Source organism: Chlorocebus sabaeus, chromosome 9, assembly GCF_047675955.1.
Source record: "Chlorocebus sabaeus isolate Y175 chromosome 9, mChlSab1.0.hap1, whole genome shotgun sequence".
Lineage (NCBI taxonomy): Eukaryota > Metazoa > Chordata > Mammalia > Primates > Cercopithecidae > Chlorocebus > Chlorocebus sabaeus.
The window spans coordinates 119,476,664-119,501,092 of record NC_132912.1 but is presented as its reverse complement, the minus strand read 5'-3'; the positions used below and the strand labels follow the sequence as shown (position 1 = coordinate 119,501,092).

Genomic DNA, 24,429 nt, shown 5'->3' with positions numbered 1-24,429 from the left:
ATGGTGAAATGGTGTTAAAACTTTTTGTCCACGCACACTCTCACTCTGGGAGTTCATGCAGAGGACACTCAGCCTGAGGACCAGCAGCAGGCCCGCCACCCCCACCTCCCTCCCACGCAGAACGCCACCTCCCGGGCCTTCCCATCACACCCTGGCTTGCTGTGCTTCTCTGTACGAATGGGGTTTCTGTTTCCAGCCTCAATAGTCCAGGCTGTTCTCTTCTTGGATGCAGGGGCTTCATTCAACCCCCTTTCCTCTGCCTTGACCACCGATCAAATAGGCAAAGCTACTAGAAATTGTCATGTGGCGTAATTTGCCACTTACTCTCTGTTTCCCATCACAGTATATAAATCTTTGTTTTTCCTTAAGGGACTCAGAGCCCAGGCAGAACTTTTGGGGTTATTAGTTTCATATTTTATTTAGTTCTATATTATTAAATTAAACATCTAATTATATGTGTCACTTTACAGACAAAAATTTTTTTTTAAAAATCCTATCAGTATGAGCAAATAGAAACGCATTTAAATTCCTGGTTAAAAGACTGTCAACATGATTCTTCATATTCGGGAATCGGTTTATTTAATGAGCTTAGATTTAAAGAATTTTTTTGCATTCTTTTTACTAAATAGGTAGATAAAAATCTTATCGGTAGGAAAATACCTTTTATTATATACAGTGTATTTTGGTATAGTATGTGTTATTGCCCTAGCTGGATATCATGTATTTTCTGATAGTATTAAAATATTTTAAAATCTAAAATCCCCAGTCCCTAAATTCTAAGAAAAAAAAATACTGCACATATGTTCAACTATGGAAGTTGTACCATGACCTTTCAGAGGGTTTAGCTGCACAAAGTTCTACAGCTTTTTCAGATTTATTGCCATAAATGGTCTTGTTTTGTAGCTCAGTTCTCTGTGCTCTTTGTCAGTAAGTGGGCAGATGTTTTTGCCTTTTTATAAAAGTGCAGTAATAGGCATGTCTACTGCCTTTACTTCGTCAGCTAGAAGAACCATATCCATGGCTTATCCTGATGACAGGTGGTTCACCTGAGCTTTGCTCCCAGATTGGCAGCGGGCAACATGGCGTGTCGTAAGTGGCCCTTCCCACCAACTGAAGAGAAAAAGGTTTCTGTCCGATTTAGGTATAAACTTACGCTTTCACCTGTCGGAGGAAAATGAAACCATCACTAACAGTTTTTATTTTGTTGGCAGGTTCATGCCTGTGACAAAGAGGTTTATCCCCAGGTGAATTACTCCTTCACATTGGTGTGGCAATGACTATTTAATAAAGCTATTTATGAAAACTCCTTTAGTGTGTGGTCCCCATTCCCACAGTGTGTCACTGCCGCCGCCAAGTGACAGGTCTGAAAAATCAGCAAATCCTAAACAATTAAGGCATCAATTCCTCCTTCCCAAACCAAGGCCCCTGCCACCTCCTAGATAAAGATAGTGTCTACTTCTGTAAGGAGAAACGAAGACCCTTCCCCAAATCACACTGGACCTAATGGGTGTCCCTTCAAATTCATGGTCTCTCAGAGAAGAATGGCATGGGTGATGAAGAAAAGAATTTCTTTCTCTGAATATATAGATGTAATTTTAGGGTTGAAGGAGTGTGTGTGTGTGTGTCTGTGTGTGTTCGGTTAGTTTACCACAATCTCACACAAAAATCATACCGTACAGCAGGGAAGAAATTCTCTGTCTTAAAAATCCACCAGTCACACCAAAAATTTGTAACTCTAGGAACACACACATACTTGGGGATGTATGCAAAGACTGTTCTCTTCCTCAACCTCATTCTCGAACGGGGCTAAGAGCTTTTCAATTGCTGTGACATTTTCAGCCAGGGAAGTAGTAGTTGTTGCAGAGCAATGTTTTACAGGCAATTACTTTATATGATCAATGGAGCAATTCCCCTTCCAGAAAGGAACCAAAGCGATCTAGTTAAATCATTAAAGAGAGAAAGAGAGTGGGAGAAAGGGTTCATCTCATTAGCAGGTGCCAGTGCTGCAGGCTCCGTGGCGGCACACAATGTCACTGGCCCTTTAAGACAATGACTGCGCTCCCTCCACCACTGCCACCCCCTCCCCTGTAGCTGTTGACAGGTCTAAACCTCCCTAGCAGCCCATTGTGGCCGCAGTAGGAGGCACCTGCAGAAAATGTGCCAAAACCAGGCAGGGAGCAAGAGCTTTTCAATAAGCTCCGCAGCTGGAGAGGAGAGGCAACACTAAACAACCAGCCTGGGCCCAGGCATGTGATGGGAAAAGGGGTCAAAAACAGACACCTCCTATGGGCTTTCTGAGCACTGTTCGGTTCAATTTGCTGACATCTTCTAGCTGGCTTTTCTCTATTTGCTTAATATGCTGAGGTATTTAGCTTAAAAGCACTAAATGCCTCATCATGATGAGTCGTTTTCTCTTTCCCCATTTACTGTTATTAAGGACATTTTCCAGCATTTTCACTCTCTTTCTGCCCCAAACTAAGATTGTTTTCTTTCGCTCCTCTCTCGTGACTACTCACAGGCATCCTCCACCACACACCGCCTGCTTGATTTTACTCATCTTTAATTCAGGGATGAGTAAAACTCTCCAGATTTAGGATCTGTGCTACCTTTGTAAAATACACACTCCTGACTGCTTTCGGCACGTGTGTGGATGCTGAATTCTTGCATTCCAAGTAGTAAACATGTATCCTGCATCTACTGTATACCCACCAGTGTTCGCAGGGCTTCTAGAAATCCACAGATGAACAAGACATGCTTTTCCCCTTGTTCTGTTTAGGACCCAGCAGAGGGAATGAACAGCTAATATAACTGTGGGTTCTGGGAATCTGTTTTACACCCAGGGGCTTGTGTTTGTAATATCTACAGCCCTTTTAAGAATAAGCAGGAGTGAAAGGAGAGGATGGGGAGTACCCTGGGATGGGCTGGTGGTATATTGGCTCCGTCAAGTTTGCCTTGGGGAACCAGAGGACAGAGTCTCAGTGTCATCTCTCCAAGGTAAATGGAGAGAGAACCGGGCCTGGTTCCTCAGTTTTGGCAGCTCTTGTCTCTCCACGACTCCTTACATGCACACAGCGCTTCCCGGTTTTTGTGATTTTCCATCTATTTTTTTCTTTCTTGATGTAGTAAGGCATTATCTCTGTCTTGCAGATGAAAACATCTGAGACTCAGGGCTAAGCACCTTGCCCAAGGCCACACAACAAGTAGGTGGTAAGTGCACAGGCCTGCCAGGGACCCAGCTCCTCTGTACCCACCTAAATCTTTGCTTCCCTCCTGCCGGGTACTGCCTCTTCAAACTGTCAACCAGCACGAGTACGCGACTTAAGAGCGACATGGAAACAAAGCGACATTTTCACAGTGCAACTCTTTCCCCCCTCCTACAGATGGAGAGTGTTGGCGTGTACGGATTCTGTGGGTGTAAAGCAAAGAACAAAATGAAGTGTGATTCAAGGTGGGAAATAGCCGCTTCAGGTAGGAAATGAACTAATGTGTGTAAGTATCAAACTGGCCTCTGAAATAACTACCCCAGACCTCATTCCTCTCGAGAGGGACTAGGTACGTTTAAAACTGGGATGTTGAAACTTCTGCACATGTAAGATGTTTGCCAAACCACTGCTGCAAAACCTGCTTGTTCAGAACCCCGGGAAGTGGGAAGAGGTTTGAGAGAGTTTCAGAGGCACCCTTGAGTCAGAAGACAAATTTGTTTCCCACCTATCCAAAGCCTAGAATCGTCGCTGGCCACACTCACACGCACAGATCATGGACCTAGCATCCGTCTAGTCTGCCGGCCTCCTGCTGTCTTCCTGCCCTGCTCTGGTGGCCCTGGGAGATTGGCTCTGTGAGGGCCCATACAAAGGCAGGAAGAGATGGCCTCTCGCTCTTCTGGGCTTGTTTTTGCCTTAACATGTCTCTCCTCTCAGAGGACTGGTCCTCTTCCTCCTTCTTCTTCGGTGCCTCCCTCCAATTCTGGAGAAAACAAGTGGACTATTCATGTAAAAAGAGAAAGACTGAGAAAGGGAGGGGGAGATGCCACCGACAAACTCCATTGAAAGCCACTGGCTGTTCATTTACATTCACACTTTTAAAACATGTTAACTAATGATGTTAAATGGTTTGCCAAAGGTCCTGGCAGGTCAGTTGTAGAAGTGTCATTTCTGCCTAATTAGGGCTCTTGTGGCTGCCTGGGGCCTCCCAGTGCAACCGGTGACAAGCCGAGAACTGACAGCTTCAATTGCAGCCAATAGGAAGGTTGGGCTGGTCATGTTTTCCAACTCAGCCAGGTGTTTGCTGAATGGGGGAGGGGCCTGGCGAGATCTGAGCGCTTCTATGATCCTTTTTCTTTTACTGCGGCCTCCCAAGTCCTTCCCCTTTGCCTGTCTTGTCTTGTGTCAAGGTCAAGAATGGGCTTCGCTAAATCAGCAATTTGGGTTATCTCTGGGAGGCCATTAGCAATCCCCAGCCCAGACGTTTCAAGTGGTCTCAGACCCCAGATGCTAGACTTTTTTTCCTCCGTAAAAATCAGAGAGTAGGAAAAGAAAGGGAATGCTTTAGGTGAAAAACAACAGTAAGAACAAAACAAAACAAAACAAAAATGCAGAAAATTATATAGTCCTGAAAGTGTTAACACTTCTGAAGACATAATAATAAAATTGCTTAAGGAGAAAACCATGAAAGCATCCCGATCAATGCTTTAAATATTGGAAAGAATAAAAGACTGTAGTGAAAACAAATTCTGTAGTATTCAGTGGGATCGACAGTACCTGTCACATAGTAGGTCCTCAATAAATAAATTTATTGATCTGAATTGGTTTTTCAGGAGAAAAATTATTGTCTGAGAAACAAAGAGTGATTGGTTGAGATTTTGCTCTTTTTCATGCTTGCCTTAACTCTTTCTATCATGTTCTTTGAGCTTCTCCGTTGACCATAAAATGCTTGCTAAATTGTACTTCCACGTTATGGGTTGACATGACTATCTTGTTGTTTTGTTTTGTTTTTAACGACTTAAGCAAAATACCATTAATTCTCAGCTCCCCCAGACTGCAGCAGCTACCACACAAAGAAGCAGTCCTATGGCAATGACAGGACATCTGTGTCCAGGATTTGGATCTGACGAACTGGCAGTTCCTGCAGGGATGACGGTACTCCCTAGTTGTGTCTGAATTGGACGCACCAGCACTTGAGCACACACAAACGCACGTGAACAGATGGAACGTGTTATGGGCCTGTTAGCCAAGGAATGACAGAATGAATCCATGGGCATTTGCGGCCAATGTTGTGTTAAACTAAAGGGAAAAAGTGAACAGGGAAAAGCAATGTTTGTTTTATGAAAGCCTCAGACCCAATCCTTAGGTCTGGAAATGAGGGGTGTCTAAAACCTCATTTTAGTTCTGGAAATGAGGGGTGTCTAAAACAAAGGGCATCTGAAACTTTGGTTTTTCAGCTTCCTTTCCGTGACCTCTTTCCCACCCGCTGCCTCTGTTTTCTCTAATATGGAACAGTGAAAATGGGGGCCAGCAAAACAGATTGTTGATGCCTGTTGATTTTATCAAAGGAAGGTTAGATTAAGTAAGACGGCATAAATGAGCACACCTAGGACAATACCTGGCATATATCAGGTGGCCAGTGGCAGTGAATTCTCTCCCTGCTGTCTTGAGTTCTCGAAGGTTGGAGTCCATGCATGCCAAGCTATTTTTTCGGCCTGATAGCAGGTGAGCTACTGAGTGAGGATAGAGACTGGACACTCATTCAACTCTGAATCTTCAACACCTTGCATGGAAGGTGCACAGGACATATTTGAAAAAGAATTAATAGAATTGACCAATAGGCTGACCTCCTGAATGATGAATGAGCAAATTGATCTAGAGGTATTCAGAACTGTTTAGTTGACTGACCCAAACTTTTTCAGACCTCTTCTGCCACTGACTTCCCTGAAGAGACCCTTTGCAGCCAGGCACGGTGGCTCACGCCTGTAATCTCAGCACTTTGGGAGGCTGAGGTGGGCGGATCACAAGGTCAAGAGATCGAGACCATCCTGGCCAACATGATGAAACCTCGTCTATACTAAAAATACAAAGATTAGCTGGGTGTGGTGGCACATGCCTGTAGTCCCAGCTAGTCGGGAGGCTGAGGCAGGAGAATCGCTTGAACTGGGGAGCCGGCGGTTGTAGTGAACCAAGATTGTGTCACTGCACTCCAGCCTGGCAACCGAGCGAGACTCTGTCTCAAAAACAAAAACAAAAACAAAAAACCCTTTGCATTTTGTCCTATCCTGTTTTGTCTGTCCCTTTCAGACCGTATCACGCGTTCTTTTTCCTCTTTGGTGACCTCTTTTTCTTGCTACTCCTGTACACTGTTGTTTACTCACACTGCTTTTATTCTGAGCTCTCATTTCTCTTCTATTTCCGGTTCTAACGCCTATCTTGTCCATGCCTCGCACACTCACCTCTGACTCGGAGGCCTGATCCGCACAGCTGCGATGGATGTTTGAGCACTTTGAGGGTAAACCATTGTCATGCGGCCTTTTTGAGTGCTAAAAAATGACTACTTAAGATTTTCCTTGCGGTTAGTAAGATGAGTATTTTAAAATCATTCTGGAGGAGATTAGTGGTAAAGAAAACCTTCCTCAGCAACTAAATCATTTTGGAAAAATAAGCCAATTAGTCAATAAAACAAAAAACCTTTTGAAGACTTGTGAACAGAGGAAAGGACATGTGAATTACAGGTTTTCTATTTTGTGGCATTGATGTACTCCAGTAGTATTCATGATAGCTGATTATCGCGATGGTGACCCTGGAAAGGTGAAATTATGTTCAGTTGAATATAGCCTAACCCTTCTCAAAGGACAATTTGATTTTGTTACTCCATTGTTAAGGGCTTTTTGGTGGCCTTTCGAGATCTAGCTCTGGCTTCTCTTTGACCTTGAACCCTCACTCTGGTTGTGCTGACTTGCTGACCGTCCTCCGGACATGGTAGGGTGTTTCATGCCACAGGGCCTTTGAATAAACCTTTCTTATCCTTGGAATGAATGCCTTTTCTTCCTTTTGTTCCCCTGCCAAACACATGCTATTAGGAAAGATTCAACTCCATGTCACCACCTCCACAAACTTCTCCTGACACCTCCCAAGTTAGAGTGACCTTTTTCTCTTGTGTGCCCCCCACTGTCGAACTTGATGTTCCTGTCAGTAACAACAATGCTGCTAACAAGGATGGTTTCCTTTCATTGAGTGCCTTTTGGTTCCAGTAAGTGTAACTGCTTTCACTTGTTAGATCATTTAAGTCCTGCCACCCTATGAAGAGGCCGTTGTTATAGATACAGTCGTGCATTGCTTAATGACAGGGATACGTTCTGAGAAATTCATTATTAAGCAATTTCATCATTGTGTGAACATCATAGAGTGTACTTCCACAAACCTAGATGGTATAGCCTACCACACACCTAAGCTATTATATGGCGGATAGCCTGCTGCTTCTAAGCTACAGACCTGTACAGCATGTTACTATACTGAAGCTGTAGGCAGTTGTAACACAGTGGCAAGTACTTGTATATCTAAACATAGAAAAGGTACAGTAAAGATACAATATTATAATCTTACAGGACCACAGTCACATATGTGGTCTGTCGTTGACCAAAATGTCATCGTGCAGTGCATGACTGTATTTATTTTACCAACAAGGACCCTGCAGCTCAAGTGGCACGTTGGATGTCATACAGTTTCAAAGTGGTGAAGCTGGGTCCTGAACCCAGCCAGCATGACTCAACCCACATTATTGGCCGCCATGAATACAGAACCACCAAACCAACTACCTTCCATTATAAATAGCCACCGTGGTGATAGGAGGGGCATTTCAGTTTTCAGTGTGTCTTCTCTAGATGGTGAGCTCCTTGAGGTTGGTGACACTCGTAACTTTGTGTTCTAGTGCTTATCCTTGGGCCAGCACATGGCAGAGACTCTTTAAGTGCTGACTGGGTTTAATAAGATGGAATTGAATTGTACTGTAGTATATATGAATATATATGTATATATGCACATATCCTCTCCCTGACCCTCTTGCTCTTTATGTATATGCATATACTTATATACGTATTTACATAGGTTTTTAATATATATTTTATATATGTACATATATGCATTTTATTTTTGAGATAGGGTCTTGCTCTGTCCCCCATGCTGGAGTGCAGTGGTGTGATCACGGTTTACTACAGCCTTGACCTCCCGGGCTCAAGGGGTCCTCCCAGCTCAGCCTCCCAAGTAGCTAGGACTGCAGGCATGCACCACCATGCCTGGCTAATTTTTGTATTTTTTGTAGAGATGGGGTTTCACCATGTTGCCTGGTTCTCAAACTCCTAGGCTCGAGTAATCCACCCACCTTCGCTCCCAAAGTGGTGGGATTACAGATGTGAGCCACCGCAACCAGCCCATATATACATATGTAACATATACATACACATATATCTATGCACACAAATTAACATAATATGTATATATGTGCATAAATTAACATTTTCTATATAAAGATGGCAAGAGAGGCAGGCGGAGAAAGAATCAGTTGCAGTCTGGAGGAATATACGTGTGTGACTTGGTTTCTCTGACTTTAAATTCTCTGTTAATCTATATTCCTATAAAGTAGATGATAGCATGTATCTTGGCCTATATGTTTCTAAAGACAAACCTCTAAGCTCTTAAAGTTCTGCCATGGTGTGTGTCATGGTACATTTAAGTCAGAAAGCCCATTAGGGGCCGGGCGCGGTGGCTCAAGCCTGTAATCCCAGCACTTTGGGAGGCCGAGATGGGCGGATCACGAGGTCAGGAGATTGAGACCATCCTGGCTAACCCGGTGAAACCCTATCTCTACTAAAAAATACAAAAAACTAGCCGGGCGAGGTGACGGGCGCCTGTAGTCCCAGCTACTCGGGAGGCTGAGGCAGGAGAATGGCATAAACCCGGAAGGCGGAGCTTACAGTGAGCCGAGATCTGGCCACTGCACTCCAGCCTGGGTGACAGAGCGAGACTCCGTCTCAAAAAAAAAAAAAAAAAAAAAAAGAAAGCCCATTAGAGGAGGAAGATGCCTGGCTAGAATAGCTAGAATAGTGTTCTTGAGTTTTTCCATGTGTGTTGTCTCAGGTAGGAAGATGACAAGTCCTATTTTATTCTTGTGTGATTCCTCATCATTCAGTCCCTGCAGGCTGAGCTTGTTAATGGTGGTGAACATGAGTTTTGTTCTTTGCCAGGAGTGCCCACCAGTGCCCATAACACCCTCCCGGAATGTGCTGGGCAGTATGTTTAGGGTAAGACTGACTAATCACCCTACACTGAGAATGGCCTTAGCACAAACCCAAAAGGCTCTGCTAGAGCTCAGAGGCAGCCACGAGATTTGGAGAGCTGGATGACGGTTCACTAAGAGAATTCAAGCTGTCAGTCCTCCTGCGTACCCTTTGGATTCTATTCTGATGCTGTTGCTTGTAGAGGGAAAAAGTTCATGTGTCGTTTATATACAAGTGCCCATTTGACATTGAGTGAGTCGCATTTATTTTACCCTATATAAACATAAAATCTGTTTTAAAATCAGATTCTAGAACTTTAAAAGGGTTCTTATGTATTTTTCTGAAGTAACTCAGTGATCGTAGGTGAGCCTGCCCCACCTGGCCTGGTGAGTGACCCTTTTCCTGCCCCCTCACCGGTTCTGCTCCTTGCTCCTCTCTCTGCGCCTTGGCTCCCCTTTCCGGAACCCTTCCTCTTGGCCTTGCCAAATCCTGCCCATCCTTTGAGAACCTCTTATGCCCATGGGCTGTCTTACCCCTTCCTGCTTTGCTGTGGTATCCGTTGGGCTGTTCTCGTGCTGCTAATAAAGACATACAGGAGACTGGGTAATTTATAAAGGAAAGAGGTTTAATGGACTCACACTTCCACATGGCTGGGGAGGCCTCACAATCATGGTGGAAGATGAAGGAAGAGCAAAGGGACTTTTTACATGGCGGCAGGAAAGAGAGCTTGTGCGGGGGAACTCCCATTTATAAAACCATCATATCTCATGAGACTTACTCACTACCATGGGAACAGTATGGCGGAACCACCCCCGTGTTTCAATTATCTCTACCTGGCCCCGCCCTTGACACGTGGGGGTTATTACAATTGAAGGTGAGATTTGGGGACACAGATTTGGGCTGTGGGGACACAGCCAATCGATATCTGGCATATGCAATCTGATCACCCCTTCTAAACTTCTCTCTTAAAAATGCAACACTCTGACAGCATGTGGAGGCTTGGATGGAAACATGGTAAAAATTAAGACATTGTTTCTCACACTTTCCCGCCAAAGTGATACAAATCCCAGAGCTGAGGCAACTAGTGTTTCTGCCAGAATAGAATGTCCTTGACATTTTCTGTTGTTTTTAAATATTTGCAACTATTTATTGTTCTTCCGTAAAAACCAGAATTTGTGGTTGTGTATATAAAAGTAATGTTCTAAAGTGTGCCTTTGTGTGTCCTTGATGCAGGACCGGCTCGGACTTGTGACCTGTGCAGTCACACAAGGCCCTGCACGTGGTTTAATGCTCCACTGTCACCATCTTGAAATCCTTAATACCTTGAACGAGGGGTCCTGTATTTTTGTTTCATGCTGGGCCCAGCAAATTACATAGGTGATCGTGCCTTTGGGGTTCTGCAAGGCCCCTAACCGTGAAGCATGCATCGAGTTACAGCTTTAAATCTTAACATGACTTCATCTGTTATGGCCCACCCAGGACAGTGTAGGAAGCTGGGTGCCCTTTAAAAAAGGAGTCTGGGCTGAAGGAGATGGAGAGGTAGGAAGGGTTGTGGGTCCTGAATGCCAGCTTTGCCAGGGCCATGCCTCGCAGCCATGTCCTTACTGCCTGTCTACCACAGGCCAGGTGAACAGTCATTCTGTAATTCGCATGCAGTAACACTCTTTGAGAGTTCTGTTTTTCACTTGGAACTGCCAAGTCATTTGGTGAAGATTTCCTGCTTGTTTGAAGTCTGCAGAGAAAAACCGCTAATGAAACATACCACATTTGGAAATGAAATTTTTACAGTATGCATCCGTAAGTTCTTATTCCAGCTCTTCCTTTTATTTTATAAATGCCTGTCTTATTTCAAAAGGGACTTTCAGGCATAGGTATAACAACATAATAAGAACAATACATTTGAGAAACAGGACTGAAAAGAAACTAGGGCAAAGTCAGGGGTCAGGTTGGATCACAAATGCATACCACAAGGTCTTACTGAATTTTAATTTACAAATGCCTATAAGCTTCCCAGTAGCAGAACGAAGGAACACAATTGGTCATATCTATATGCAGCAGGAGAAGGGTGGGGCGGAAAGCAGCTCACAATTTGGCTTGCACGGTCCACCGCAGAGAATTGAGAGATGTCTTGGGAACATGAGTGGGGCTTTCTGGGAATCTGTTTACCTGAGGCACTAAGTCCTCTCTCCCTTGGACATCCCCAGATAGTCCAGCATGAAGCTTTATTTGGAGAAGAGGGGCAGTTTGGAGCACTTCATGACGTCTTGTCACCCAGTTTGTCCTACAAATGCCTTCAAACTGAGTGGGACTTGAGCAAACAACATCCAGAGCTTCACTCCTCCCCACCACTGCACTGGCCCTGCAGTGTTGTGAGTTGGTGGCTCCAGTGACATGGCAGTGGCGGTGAGCCCAGCACTGGCAGTGTTGGTGGCACTCACGTGGTGGTTGTGGCACCAGCACTGGCAGTGTCTGTACCAGCAGGAGAGGTAGCACCAGCACCTCCAAAGTGGATGCGGCAGCATCACAGTGGACGCAGGGGCCAATTGGCTGCAGTCGGTGTGGAGGCAGTGGCCAGGAGTGGCCCAGGAGGGGCTCTGCCAGCAAGGGCGAGCCCTGTGGATGACTCCATGGATGACAGAAGCTTGGACACGGGAGACCTTGGAGAGCCTTATCCCAGGAGGTGCTTAAGGCTCCCCCTTGAGGAAGATCTCTCCAGTGATGGGGGAAGTTGGAACCAAAGAAAGCTCCTTATGTTATCAAGATGTCCCTTTTTTAGCCTTAGGATATTGTGACCCCTGAAGGTATTAATGATGTTCTAGAGCATTTGAAAGACAACAGCCAACTAACTGGTTAAGCGCAGCTCAGTTTTTCCCTAGTGTGGGTGGCTGAGCACACATTCATTAATTCAGTGATTCATTCAGCCAACATCTGCGGAACCCCTGCTGGCTTCTGGTGTCAGATTGCTGGGATCTGAATCTGGCTTGCCACTTACTAGTCTATGACCTCGAGCAAATGGCGTGATTCCTGTAACACCCAGTTTCTGGGTGTTATGTAATATGAAATGTGAATTACTAAGTATCCACCTCACTGGGTTTTAGGAGAATCAAATGCATGTCAAGTGTTTAACATGGTGCCTGGCATAGATTAAGCATCCAAGAAGTGTGAGTTATGATTAAAGGCTGTGAGACGTACAAAGTGCCACATAGTTCCCCATTCATTCAAGTTTTTATTGTCCATATAAGGAAATGCTACATAGCACAACTCCAGAAGGCTACACGTTAACTGGGGGTATCACACGGTAGAGAAATTATGGGTGATTTGATTTGATTATTTATCTGCTTTTTAGGATTTTTCCAGTGTATGTGAACTATTTGTGAGATTTTAAAACAGAAGGAAAAACAACCCCATTTGCCCTTCCCTTTGGTACTTCTGTGACACCCATGTCGTCCATCAGTTCCCATGCAGGCAGGGACAGTGACACTCACACATCTGTAGATGGCTCAGACTCTCAGAAGCTTGTTTCTTAGAGGATCTGCTTGTAGTTTCTGGCTTTTACGTTTCATTCATTCATTCATTCATTCATTCAATAAATACTTATTAAGCACTTTCTATCTGCCAGGCACATTGATAAGTTCTGGTGAGTGAAAACCAATGGCTCTCTTGATGGAGCTGGTAATTTATCAAGGTTCTCAGACTGTCATCCAATAATTAAATAAATATGTCACGACAGATGGAAGTGAGATGAAGGCGAGGAACGTGGTGCTATGAAGGTGGACAGCAGAGATGAAGGTGGAAGGAGGCAGGGGAGGCTTCCCTGGGAGGTGACGGGAAAGCTGAACTGTGAAGGTGCATAGGAGTTATTGGGTATGTATGGGGGTGGGGAATGTGCAGTCCAGACAGAGGAGTAGAGTTGACAGCCCTTCACATATCTGTAGGTGGCTTCTCCCCGGGAGCCTTTCTGTTGTATTCCTGCCTTCTTCAGCTTTTCTGCCTGGGATGTGGTTTCACAGCCTGTTTTCATTCTGAGATCCAGTTTGTTCGCATCCTCCTTTTTCAATAGCAATTTTATTGAGCTATAATTCACATGCCATACAATTCACTCAAAGCGTACAATTAAATGATTTTTAGTGTATCACAGAATTGTGCAACCATCACCATGATCAATTTTAGAACATTTTCATCACCCCAAAAAGAAACCCTCATACCCATTAGCAGCAGCCACTCCTCGTTTCCCCCACCAATCCCAGCCCTGGGAAACCAGTAATCGCTTTTAGTCACTATAGATACACCTGTTCTGGACATTTTTTATAAATTGAATCATACAGGATGCGTTCTTTTGTAACTTCTTCTTTCATTTAGCATTGTGTTTTTAAGGTTCATCCATGTTGTAGCATGTATCAGTACTTTGTTTGTTTGTTTGTTTTTGAGACAGAGTTTTGCTCTGTCACCCAGGCTGGAGTGCAGTGGCACAATCTAGGCTCACTGCAACCTCTGCCTCCCAGGTTCAAGCAATTCTCCTGCCTCAGCCTCCCAAGTAGCTGAGACTACAGGCACAAGCCACCACACCCTGGTAATTTTTTGTATTTTTAGTAGAGATGGGGTTTCACCATATTGACTAGGCTGGTATTGAACTCCTGAGCTCAAGTGATCCTCCCATTTAGGCCTCCCAAGGTGCTGGGATTACAGGCATGAGCCACCGCACCCGGCCACTTCATTGTTTTTAATTTACTTATGTTGTTTTTGAGACAAGGTCTCACCCTGCCACCCAGACTAGAGTCGAGTGGTGCAATCACACCTCGCTGCAGCTTCGACCTCCTAGGCCCAAGGGATTCCCCCACCTCGGTCTCCCAGTAGCTAGGACTACAGGTGTGCACCACTACACCCAGTTAATTTTTTTTATTTCTTGTAGAGATGGGGTTTTGCCATGTTGCCCAGGCTGATCTCAAACTCCTAGGCTCAAATGATATGCCTGCCTCGGCCTTCCAAAGTGCTGGGATTGGCTGGGCGTGGTGGCTTACACCTGTAATCCCAGCACTTTGGGAGGCTGAGGCAGGCAGATCACAACGTCAGGAGATCAAGACCATCCTGGCCAACATGGTGAAACCCCATCTCTACTAAAAATACGAAAATTAGCCAGGTGTGGTGGCGCACGTCTTTAGTCCCAGCTACTCAGGAGGCTGAGGCAGGAGAATTGCTTGAACCAGGAGGCGGAGGCTGCAGTGAGCCGAGATCGTGCCACTGCACTCCACCCTGGGCAACAGAGCGAGACTCCATCTCAAAAAAACAAAAACAAAAACAAACAAACAAAAAAACACAAAATGCTGGGATTACAGGTGTGAGTCACTGCGCCGGGCCAGTCCTTCACTTTTTATTGCTGGATAATGATAATATTCCATTGTCTGGATAGATCATGGTTTGTTTGTCCATTAGTCAGTTGATGGATGTTTGGGTTGTTTTCATTTTGGGGCTATTATGAATAAGGTTGATACGGACCAGTTTGTGTGTGGGCATTTTTTTTCTGCTTTTCTTGTGTATATTTTAGGAGTGGAATTGCTAGGGCATATGGTAACTCTAACCTTTTGAGGAACTGCTAAACTGTTTTCCACAGTGGGTATGCATTTTGTATTCTTACCAACGGTGTATGAGGGTTCTTATTTCTCCACATCATTTCCAACACTTTGCATTTTCTGTCTTTTTTATTACAGTCATCCTTGTGGGTGTGAAGTGGTATTTCATTGTGTTTTGATTGGCATTTCACTGATACCTTATGATGCTGGCACCTTTTCATATACTTACTGGACATTTGTATATCTTCTTTGTAGGTATATCTGTTCAGGTTCTTTGTCTGTTTTTAAATTGGGTTATATCTTGTTATTATTGATTTGTAAGAGTTCTTTTATTTTAGATACAACTCCTTTATCAGATATATTGTTTGCAAATATTTTTTTCCCATTGTGTGTGTTGATGATGTTCTTCAAAGCATGAAGGTTTTAAATTTGTATTAAGTCCAGTTTATCCATATTTTTCTTGTTACATGTGGTTTGTTGGCATATCTAAGAAGCCATTGCTAACATAAGGCCACGAAGACTTGTATCTGTATTTCTTCTTTCCTCTCGTAAGAGTTTTATGGTTTTACCTCTTACATTTTGGCTTTTTGTCCATTTAGAATTGATTTTTGTATATGGTGTGATGTCGGGGTTCGACTTCATTGTTTTACATGATATCCGGTTGTCCCAGCACCATTTAATGAAAAGACTATTCTTTCCCCACTACATTGTCTTCATCCTCTTGTCAAAAAGCAATTGACTATACATGTGAGGGTTTATTTCTGGACTCTGAAATTCTGTTCCATTGAACTATCTGTCTATCCCTATACAAGTACCACACTATCTTGATTACTGTGGTTTTGTGGTGAGTTCTGAAATCAGAAAGTGTGAATCCTCCAACTTTGTTCTTCTTTTTCAAAATTGTTTTGTGTATTCTGTGTCCCTTGCATTTCTATGTGAATGCAGGGACCATGTTGAGACTGTAGATCAATTTGGGGGGTATTGCCATTTTAACAGTATTAAAAATCTTCTCATCCATGAACATGGATTACCTATGTCTTCTTTAATGTCTTTCAACAGTGTTTTGTAGTTTTCAGAGAATAAATTTTTCACTGCTTTTGTTAAATGCATTCCTAAATATTTTATTCTTGTGATGCTATTGTAAAGGGAATTGTTTTCTTAATTTTATTTTTGGGTTGTTCATTTCACATCCTTTTTAAAACGTGGTCCCTGGAACCATCAGACTAGCACTGAACACAGTGGGATGTTCACTTCAAACTTGTGGATATGATTCTGTACTATAACCTCAGACAAAATTAACCTTTTTGTGGAAGAGGTGAGTTGGGGTTGGGTGGTTGGCACACTAACAGCACACCATTGACTCATGTCAACAAAACTCCTCACACCTTTTTAAGTCTTCTGCTGCTAAGCCATGCCTTCCTTATTCTATACCTGGGCAAGTAGCTCTTGGGTGCCAAAAATAGCACCTTACCCTTTCCATTGCATATTCTTGGATCCAGGCCATTGCTTCTAGTCTAAGAGTGAGAATGATTTGGATGCTGATTCTGACCCTGGATCATGACGTCTTTGTTACCAGCCTATTCACGAATGCAATAAAGATGGCCTCTTTATTTTAATTCAAGCCAGTGATAAAAATGTCCAATGGGACTTTGCAAAGGATAGAGGCTTGAAGTCCTGAATTCAGAATCTCTCTCTGGGAACATTAAATTGTAGCCTCTGAAGAACAGTATCCAACGAGTCCCCAAGCCATCCAATGGTCCACACACCAAATTTATATCAACCCCATTGGACTTATTAGATGCCCTACTGAATTCATAAACTCTTGATCTCCCTCATTTCTACCGGTTTCTTAATCCTCTCAAGGAAGGAAACAAGATTAATTTGAAAGAGTATTTTATCTGTGAACCCACAGTGGGTCCTGGTGCTTCCTGCTTTCTGTATGTTCATAAACCACAAATCCCCTCTAACAAGCCATTGCTGAATTGTTTTCATCAGCCAGTTGTTCTCGTATCATAAGAGAATTAACCTCAGATGGAGAAGCTGAGGATCACCGAAGGGAAGGTCAGACATAAGACTGGTAAGTGTGAAGGGAAGACTAGAACCCAAAGCTTATGGTGGCGTGTCTTGTGCTTCTTCCACTGGTAATGGAGAGAGACAGTTCCCATATGGACACTTGAGCAAGTGTGGATGTGGGAAGAAACTCAGTTATCCACGTCCCATGTCTTCAGATAAACCCAAGTGTACTACTTACTTTACACAAAGTGAAATACTACTGCTCTATACAAAGTGATATAAGTGCCTTAGTGAACACCAGACGACAGGCACAGCACACAAAGTTGTCTTTTAAATCACATTTGTGATTTCATATTATCTCATTTAATTCGAATTCCTCTTGGGCCTGGATTATCTGGATTACATTAATTCAACAAGCACCTACTCATGTTTTTTCAGGCCCCATGGCAGACTCTGATTCTGAGCTGTAAAGGGCATAGTCCTTACACTGTGGGAGCTCCCTGTCCGGCAGGGAAGGTTGACAGGTGAGTCCAGCACTGTGATGCCCTTGGTGGGTTCTGTGATAGATGGTGACTTGCTGTGCCATCCCCTGAGGTCCAGGCTTTCCTCTCATGCAGTCAGGATGGCAAGTGACACAGGTAGATCAGCGTGGAACCACAAACCAGTTAATAGATAATGATTTCACGTCTATCATGTGCTGAGCATGGTTCTGCACATCATTATGCAGCAATGGATAAAACTACAAATCCCTGCCCTCATGGGGCTTCCATTCTAGTGTATGTATGTGTGTACACATGCAAATCTGAACAAATACATTAAATGCTAAGTGGTATAGAGAAAAAATAAAGCTGGATGGGGAATAAAGAATGATGGGCTAGAAATGAGGTTAGCATTTAAAATAGGGGTTCTGGGGAGGCCTCCTGAGAAGGTGGCAACTGAGCAGCAGCCTGAGGAAGGTGGCTGATCAAGCCATGTGGCTGTCCAATGGAGGAGCATCCCAGGCTGAAGGAAGGGCTGTGCTAAGGTCCTGAGGGAGGAGGTGCCTTGTGTGTTAGAGGCCCAGCAAGGAGGCCACTTAGCTGGGAGATGAGGCCACTTAGGGCCTTATAGACCCTGGCAAGGACTCCAGCTTCTCCTCTGAGGTGGGAAGCCAGGGTCTTGAGAGGGAGAATGACGTGATCTTACATTCTTTACTTATATTTTTGAAAGATCCCAAAGGTTATGTTGGGAATAGACTTTGGTAGGAAGTGGGGTGGCGAGAGGAGAGGAAGCGATAATGAAGATGTAGATGAAGATGGAACAGATGTGAATTTAGAGGAGGGGGTGGAGGGGTGAGAAGCAGACAGATTTTGCAGGGGTGCAGGGGGAGGCCATAGGATTTCTGGGGACTGGATATGGTTGTGAAAAAGAGAGGAGTAAGGATGATGCTGGCATTTTGAAGGGTGGAGTCATCAATATGACATGCCGGCAACTGGAGGAGGAGGAGCGTTTGGGGTAGGACCTGCTGATTTGGAGATCAGGTGTTTGTTTGGGGGTTTGTTTATTAGAGTTACCTGTTAGACTGCAAGTGGAGATACGGTGAGCTCAGACTGGAAATGTGAACGTGGACTCATTAGCATATAGATGGTACTGAACACCAAGAAAGCTGAAGAGATTCCCCAAGGGAAGAGTGTAGATGGGAATGAGGGGTCTGAGGACTAAAGCCTGGAGCATTGTCACGTTTAGAAGTGCAACCAGTGAAAAAGTCTGAGATGCTATGCCGGGAATGAATAAGACAAGCAGGAGGATGTGGTATCCTAGAAGGCAAATGAAGAGAAGAGGGTGGTGACTGGCCACGTCTGATGAGGGCTGAGAACTGATGCAAAGTCATGGCCATGTGAGCATTCCATTGGTGGAAACAGCAGGCAGGTAACACTTGGCTTCCACAGGGTCAGTGCAACTGCATCCCTGCCAGGTGATCACAGTGACTGTCTCCTGCACAGATCTTGAACTCCACGCCTGTCCTACCACCCTATCATAGTCCCTAAAAATGGCACAATTAATCTCTTTCCCTTTGGTACTCTCACATCAACAAGTATGTTGCTGTTCAAGAAGTTTGTCAAAGTACAGAAACTGTATTGTTCGTCTCTTATTTTTCCTTGATTTTTAATTTTTAAAAATATTTTGCTGATCAAGTCGTATTTGTCTAATTCTAATGGTACTGACTCAGTACAACCCATTTTTACCAACTAAAAACACATAAATTGGCCGGGCACAGTGGCTCACGCTGGTAATCCCAGCACTTTGGGAGGCCAGGTGGGCAAATCACTTGAGCCTAGGAGTTTGAGATCAGCCCGGGCAACATGGTGAAACCCCATCTCTACAAAAAGTACAAAAATTAGTCAGTCATGGTGGCATGTGCCTGTAGTCCCAGCTACTCAGGAGGCTGAGATGGGAGGACTGCTTGAGCCCAGGAAGTTGAGGCTGCAGTAAGCCGAGTTTATGCCACTGCAGTCCAGCCTGGGCAGCCCTGTCTCAAAAAACAAACAAAACCAAAAAAATCCTATAAGTTGTTTACAAACATGTGCAGCTACATACAGATTCCTTATGAAGTGCATTTCCAGTATACATATCATACAGTAATACGATTTTCCCATGTTGCCATTGTTCTCTGAATCAGTCTTACCCGCCTATCATAGCCTGTTCAGGCTGCTGCAGCAAAATACTTCAGGCTGAGTAATTTACAAACAACAGATATTTCTTGCTGACAGTTCTGGAGGCTGGGAAGTCCAAAATCAAGACACCAACTGATTTGGTGTCTGGTGAGGGCTCATTCCTCATAGGTGGTGCCTTATGTGTGTCCTCACGTGAACAAACTCTGTCAGCTCTCTTTTGTAAGGACGCTAATCCCGTTCACAAAGACTCCACCCTCATGACTTAGTCACCTCTCAAAGGCCCTACCTCTTAATACAAGCACATTGGGAATTAGATTTCAACATAGGAATTTTGCAGAGACACAAATACTCAGACCATGGAACCTTCCTATGTAAAGTGCAAGGGGAATTGTCCGTTCTGCCCTGTCTGTTGTGGGTAGGGATCGGGGGACCCAGGGAATCTAAGAAGTGGAGCCATCTAGGTCAGAGGGACGCAAGGGCTCCTCAGGTGAATGATGGGCATTTGGGGCAGAAAGGAAGGCAAAGGCCGAATCTCAGAACTGGGAAAATGCAGGTGATTTTGGGACCAGTGAATAAGCAGGGTGTCATGGGGCGCAGGGCTCGGGGGTGCTGCTTGTGAACAAGAGGAAAAGTCAAGGGTTTCCCTTGTGGAACATCTGTCCTAGGGAGAATGGGACCAATGGAGACAGACACATGGGAACATCAGAGAGGCCCAGAGAGACAGGAATCCAGCGAGAGAGTGTGGCAGGGGCTGCAAAGGGTTAACAGAGCAGGTCAAAGGTACAAGCCTGGAAGCAGGAAGGGTGCGCTTAGGTGCGATGATTGCTCCTGGAGACACACTGGGATGTGTTGGGGGTAAATCTCTCACCATTTGACATCGGTTATTTTCTTTTTATTTAAAATTCTTACCAAGACAGATTTTGATTTTTATACTCACTAATGGAACAGAACTGTGATTTAGGGATCACATACTCCTATGTCCCTTGTTCTAACATCTCTGACAGTTACATTTTTCCCTCTGGGGCATCAGACCACTGTGTCAGTGAGTTGTGGGGACATGCTGTGGCCTTTGCTTTGGTGGGGACAGCACATAGAGATGTAACTGTGTCCCCCTTCCATACATCACTGCCATTATGGTTTGCATCAAGCAGCTGAGCAGAGCAGGGAAAAGAACCAGTGGGTGACCCAGGACACTACTACAGGGTAGACCTGACTGTGGGGCAGGCCCAGAGTCTCTCTTGCTGGGCTGGGGCACAATCCTACAGGGACCAAGAGAGACAATCTATGATGTAACTGCATCCCCCTTCCATGCATCACTGCCATTATGGCTGGCATCAAGCAACTCAGCAGAGCAAGAAAGAGAACCAGTGGGTGACCTGGGACACCACTACAGGGTAGGTCTGGCTGTGGGGCAGGCCCAAAGTCTGCCTCGCTGTGTTGGGGCACAATCTTACAGGGGCCAAGGGAGACAACCTACCAAGGCTCGTAGGTCCCTGATTGTGACAGAGCTCATATGCCAGGTTGAGGAGTTGAGACTTGATTCTGTAGCTCAGGGAGAACCATCCAAGTTCTCAAGGAGAGGGTAAGGTGGTCAGGTGTCTTCCTGTTTCGAGAGACCCCTACTGGCAATGTGTGGCCAGGAAAAGGTGGGAGGCAGGGAGGCCAGACAGGAGGCTGATGCAGTCGCCCAGGTGAGACACGATCACTCCTAACCCAGGTCAGAGACCCTGAAGAGGAAGAGGAAGCTGGAGGGGACAGCGTCATTGTAAGGTCAGGCAACAGGAATCTGCGCCTAATTGGAGGTGGCATATGATCCAGGATGTCTGCGAGGTGTCTGACCGGGGCAACCGAACTGCTGTGGCTGCTCTCAGTGTCCAGACAGAAAGCAGTGAGCTGGTCTTGCATCATCTTTATGTTTGCAGATTATCTTGACTAACCCACATTCTTCATGTTTGCAGATTATCTTGACTAACCCACATTCTTCATGTTTGCAGATTATCTTGACTGACCCACATTCTTTAAGCAGAGAGGTTTTTTCGGGGAGTTGGGGGTGACGAGCCTGAAATATTTTAACAATGGCAGTGATTCTCCACTTCTCTTCATTCTGTTGGCAGCCTGACACCCATCGCTAGGGTTGTGGAGCGCAGAGAAATCTTAAATAGAGGATCATTATGTGTAGGTGTGAATATGCCATGTCCGTTCCCCCACCCCCCACTGGATTTCCTCTGCCAGAGCCTTGAACAGAGTGAATAGAAGACCAGCCTGTCCCTGAACTTGACGGCGTCAGGAGTAGCTCCACTAAGGTCACCGCAGAAGGCTGTGCCAGGGGTTAGCGCCCAGCACAGAAGCCGGCACCTTGTTTCCTATTGTTTCTGGACTGCCATTGTTTTAATTAAGCTGACTTTGTAGCCAGGGTTCATTCACTACAGACAAAGCCTCTGTTAGACAAAATCAGATCTCAGAAGCTTCTAGAGAGCGAGGGTGGTGGAATCACAAGCCACTGGCGGTAGAAGTTTCGATTCTAAATCCCCAGGGGAAAAACAGCAAATGGGTTTCTCCTTTTGTTAATTGTAAAAAAGTAATAATTAAATATGAAGTAAATCTGTATGGTGGGGTGGGGGTAAGGGGGATAGGTTGCAAGAATGATTCATTCTTTCTGCCTAAGAAATACAGCTTAGAGTTAATCCAGATGATTCTGGCAAACTGTAGATTTCATGTTTCCACATTTGACAGCATAGTTGATAAATAAGAAGGAAGAACGATTTGAAACATGATGTCATGACTGGAGCTGCTGATTGTTTTAACACAGCTCAAGGATTGATTTCCCCACCAGAAAAATAAACTTAGCCTCAATCCAACCCTGAGCAAAGGTGTTGTTGGAAGCGTTTTGTAACCCAGAGCATAAAAAGTCATCTTTTAAACCAGAAACTGGCGAGGGCTCCAGGCAATTTTACCCTCTCGTATTTCTCATTAGGAAGACTTTTGTCACCCTTAAAAGAAGGAAAAACCCATTTAAAAAAATCATGAGTGGCAGATTTTCAGGGAGACCGTGCAGCTGCAACCACTGGAATTGGATGTCGGGTCTGTTTGACACGAGCAGGACGGTGCCGGTTAAGCTTTCAGGAGCTTAAAGGAGCTGTGTGTCTCGCCAGCTTTGGGTTAGGAAGTCAGGTGCGTGAGTCACACGGCGCCTCCTCTGCTCGCTCCTTCAGTGACATGATTTGGGTGCTGTGAAGTCTGGGGTTGGAGCTGCTAAAAACTCCGGGCCTCGGAGAAAAGGTGGAGAATGCATTGATCAAACTATAATTTAGAACATCATTGCCTGGCACATGACCAACATTTTCTGCTCCGTGTGCAGGATGCCGGAGACCAGGCCAGGCATCCTCTGCCTCTGGGGATGGCAGCTGAGCAGGAAGAACAATGGTTTTGGGAATGTGTATAGTCGCTCCTCTGTCAGGCGCCAGATGATACGAATGTGACAGAAAGAATGGCTGATTTGGAGCTGGAAGGTCAGCGACTGCTGAGTAATCGGGCTGAGTAAGACAGTGGCCTTTTGCATGAGGGCTGAGACTTCAGTTCTGGTATGCCACTCACTCTCTCTGCGGCCAGCGTGTGAGCTCCTTCCCTTCTCCAAGCCTCAGTTTCCTCTCCAATAAGATGAGGAAGTAGCACCCACCAGAGAGGATGCGTGGCCTTTGATGTAATGCACCTGCACAGCTCAGCACAGAGTCTGGCCCAGTCAGTGCTCAGTGAGGGTTTGTTCCAACCCACAGCCCGGCTCTTTCCTCTTAGGGCCGCGGGGGCTGAGAGCCACAGCGGAAACAGAAATCCCGTGGAGATACACATTTTATCTTCCAGATGCATTGCTTGGGAATACAGCCCTTCCAACAATAAGCTTTCTGTTTTTGAGCCTTGTCAACAGCACATGCCGGGCAGCAGGCAGAGTGCACTGAAAAGAAGGATTTGTGACTGGCAGCCTTTGGTGGGGGAGTAGGAGGGAGTGGCCCTAGGGAAAATGACAGAGTCAGGGCCCTGCCATGTTACCCTGGAGAATCTCCTCACCTGTATAAAACAGGGTAGCAGTTTCCTAGTTCCTTCCTGGGGGTTTTGTTTATTTGTTTATTTTACTTATTTTTTTGAGACAGGGTCTCATTCTTCTGCCCAGGCTGGAGTGCAGTGACATGATCTCCGCTCACTGCAACCTCCGTGTCCCAAGTTCAAGCGATTCTCCTGCCTCAGCCTCCTGAGGCACCCAATTAGCACCACACCTGGTTAATTTTTGTATTCAGAAAATTACAACATGTGGAAATGGGGTCTTGCCATGTTGGCCAGGCTGGTCTCAAACTCCTGGCCTCAAGTGATCCGCCTGTCTTGGCCACCCAAAGTGCTGGGATTACAGGCTTGAGTCCCTGGGCCTGGCCCTCTGTTTATTTTATTTTTGTCTTTTGGATCTGTGGCAGAGGATATCCACCATTCTGGGCAGATTTACGGGTGACCCAAAGTTGGAAGAGGCTGACTGATTGATCAGCTGCTGGGTTCAAAGATATCTCAGAAATAAGAAAAGAGCTGGTGCTAAGAAAAAAAAAAAAATGAGTGTGGATAAATGTAGAGTCCTGTACTTAGGTTCAAAAGTCAACTGTAAATAAACTGCCTAACTGCAAGATGAGGGGATGGTGTGAAAAATGTCGGGTTTATCCCAGTTTAGTGAAAAGGTCAGACTGCCCCTTTGCTGTCTGTTCTCCATCTGATGGGTTTTAAGAAACTAAGTCTTAGCTCGGTTGAAGGGAACTTATTCCCCCCTTTATAACATAGGCTGTATTTTTAGAAAACAAATGTGCAACCTCAGTACAGAACAGGAGAGTTATGTAACTTCCCAGCAAGGTGATGGTGGTGAAAGATGATCCCGATCTTGCAATGGTCCGTGGTACTCCTTCTC

General features: G+C 45.0%; 1 protein-coding gene and 1 long non-coding RNA gene across 5 annotated transcripts in view; both read left to right on the top strand.

The window, feature by feature from the left end:
* HSPA12A (heat shock protein family A (Hsp70) member 12A) overlaps positions 1–24,429 on the top strand; it is a 182,034-nt gene that overhangs the window by 11,215 nt on the left and 146,390 nt on the right. For 3 of the 4 annotated variants that reach the window (XM_038009591.2, XM_073019391.1, XM_007964210.3), the window contains exon 2: positions 3,381–3,468. In XM_038009591.2, coding sequence (XP_037865519.1) covers positions 3,381–3,468 — 88 coding nt within the window. Of the gene's footprint in view, positions 1–3,147; positions 3,208–3,380; positions 3,469–24,429 lie in introns of all 4 variants that reach the window. The other variant, XM_038009590.2, reaches the window with a different exon arrangement.
* Positions 3,477–24,429, top strand: part of LOC103216572 (uncharacterized) — a 31,584-nt gene continuing 10,631 nt past the window's right edge. The window contains exons 1-3 of the long non-coding RNA XR_012094052.1: positions 3,477–11,056; positions 11,464–17,363; positions 22,852–23,002. This is a non-coding gene — a long non-coding RNA (uncharacterized lncRNA). The remainder of the gene's footprint in view (positions 11,057–11,463; positions 17,364–22,851; positions 23,003–24,429) is intronic.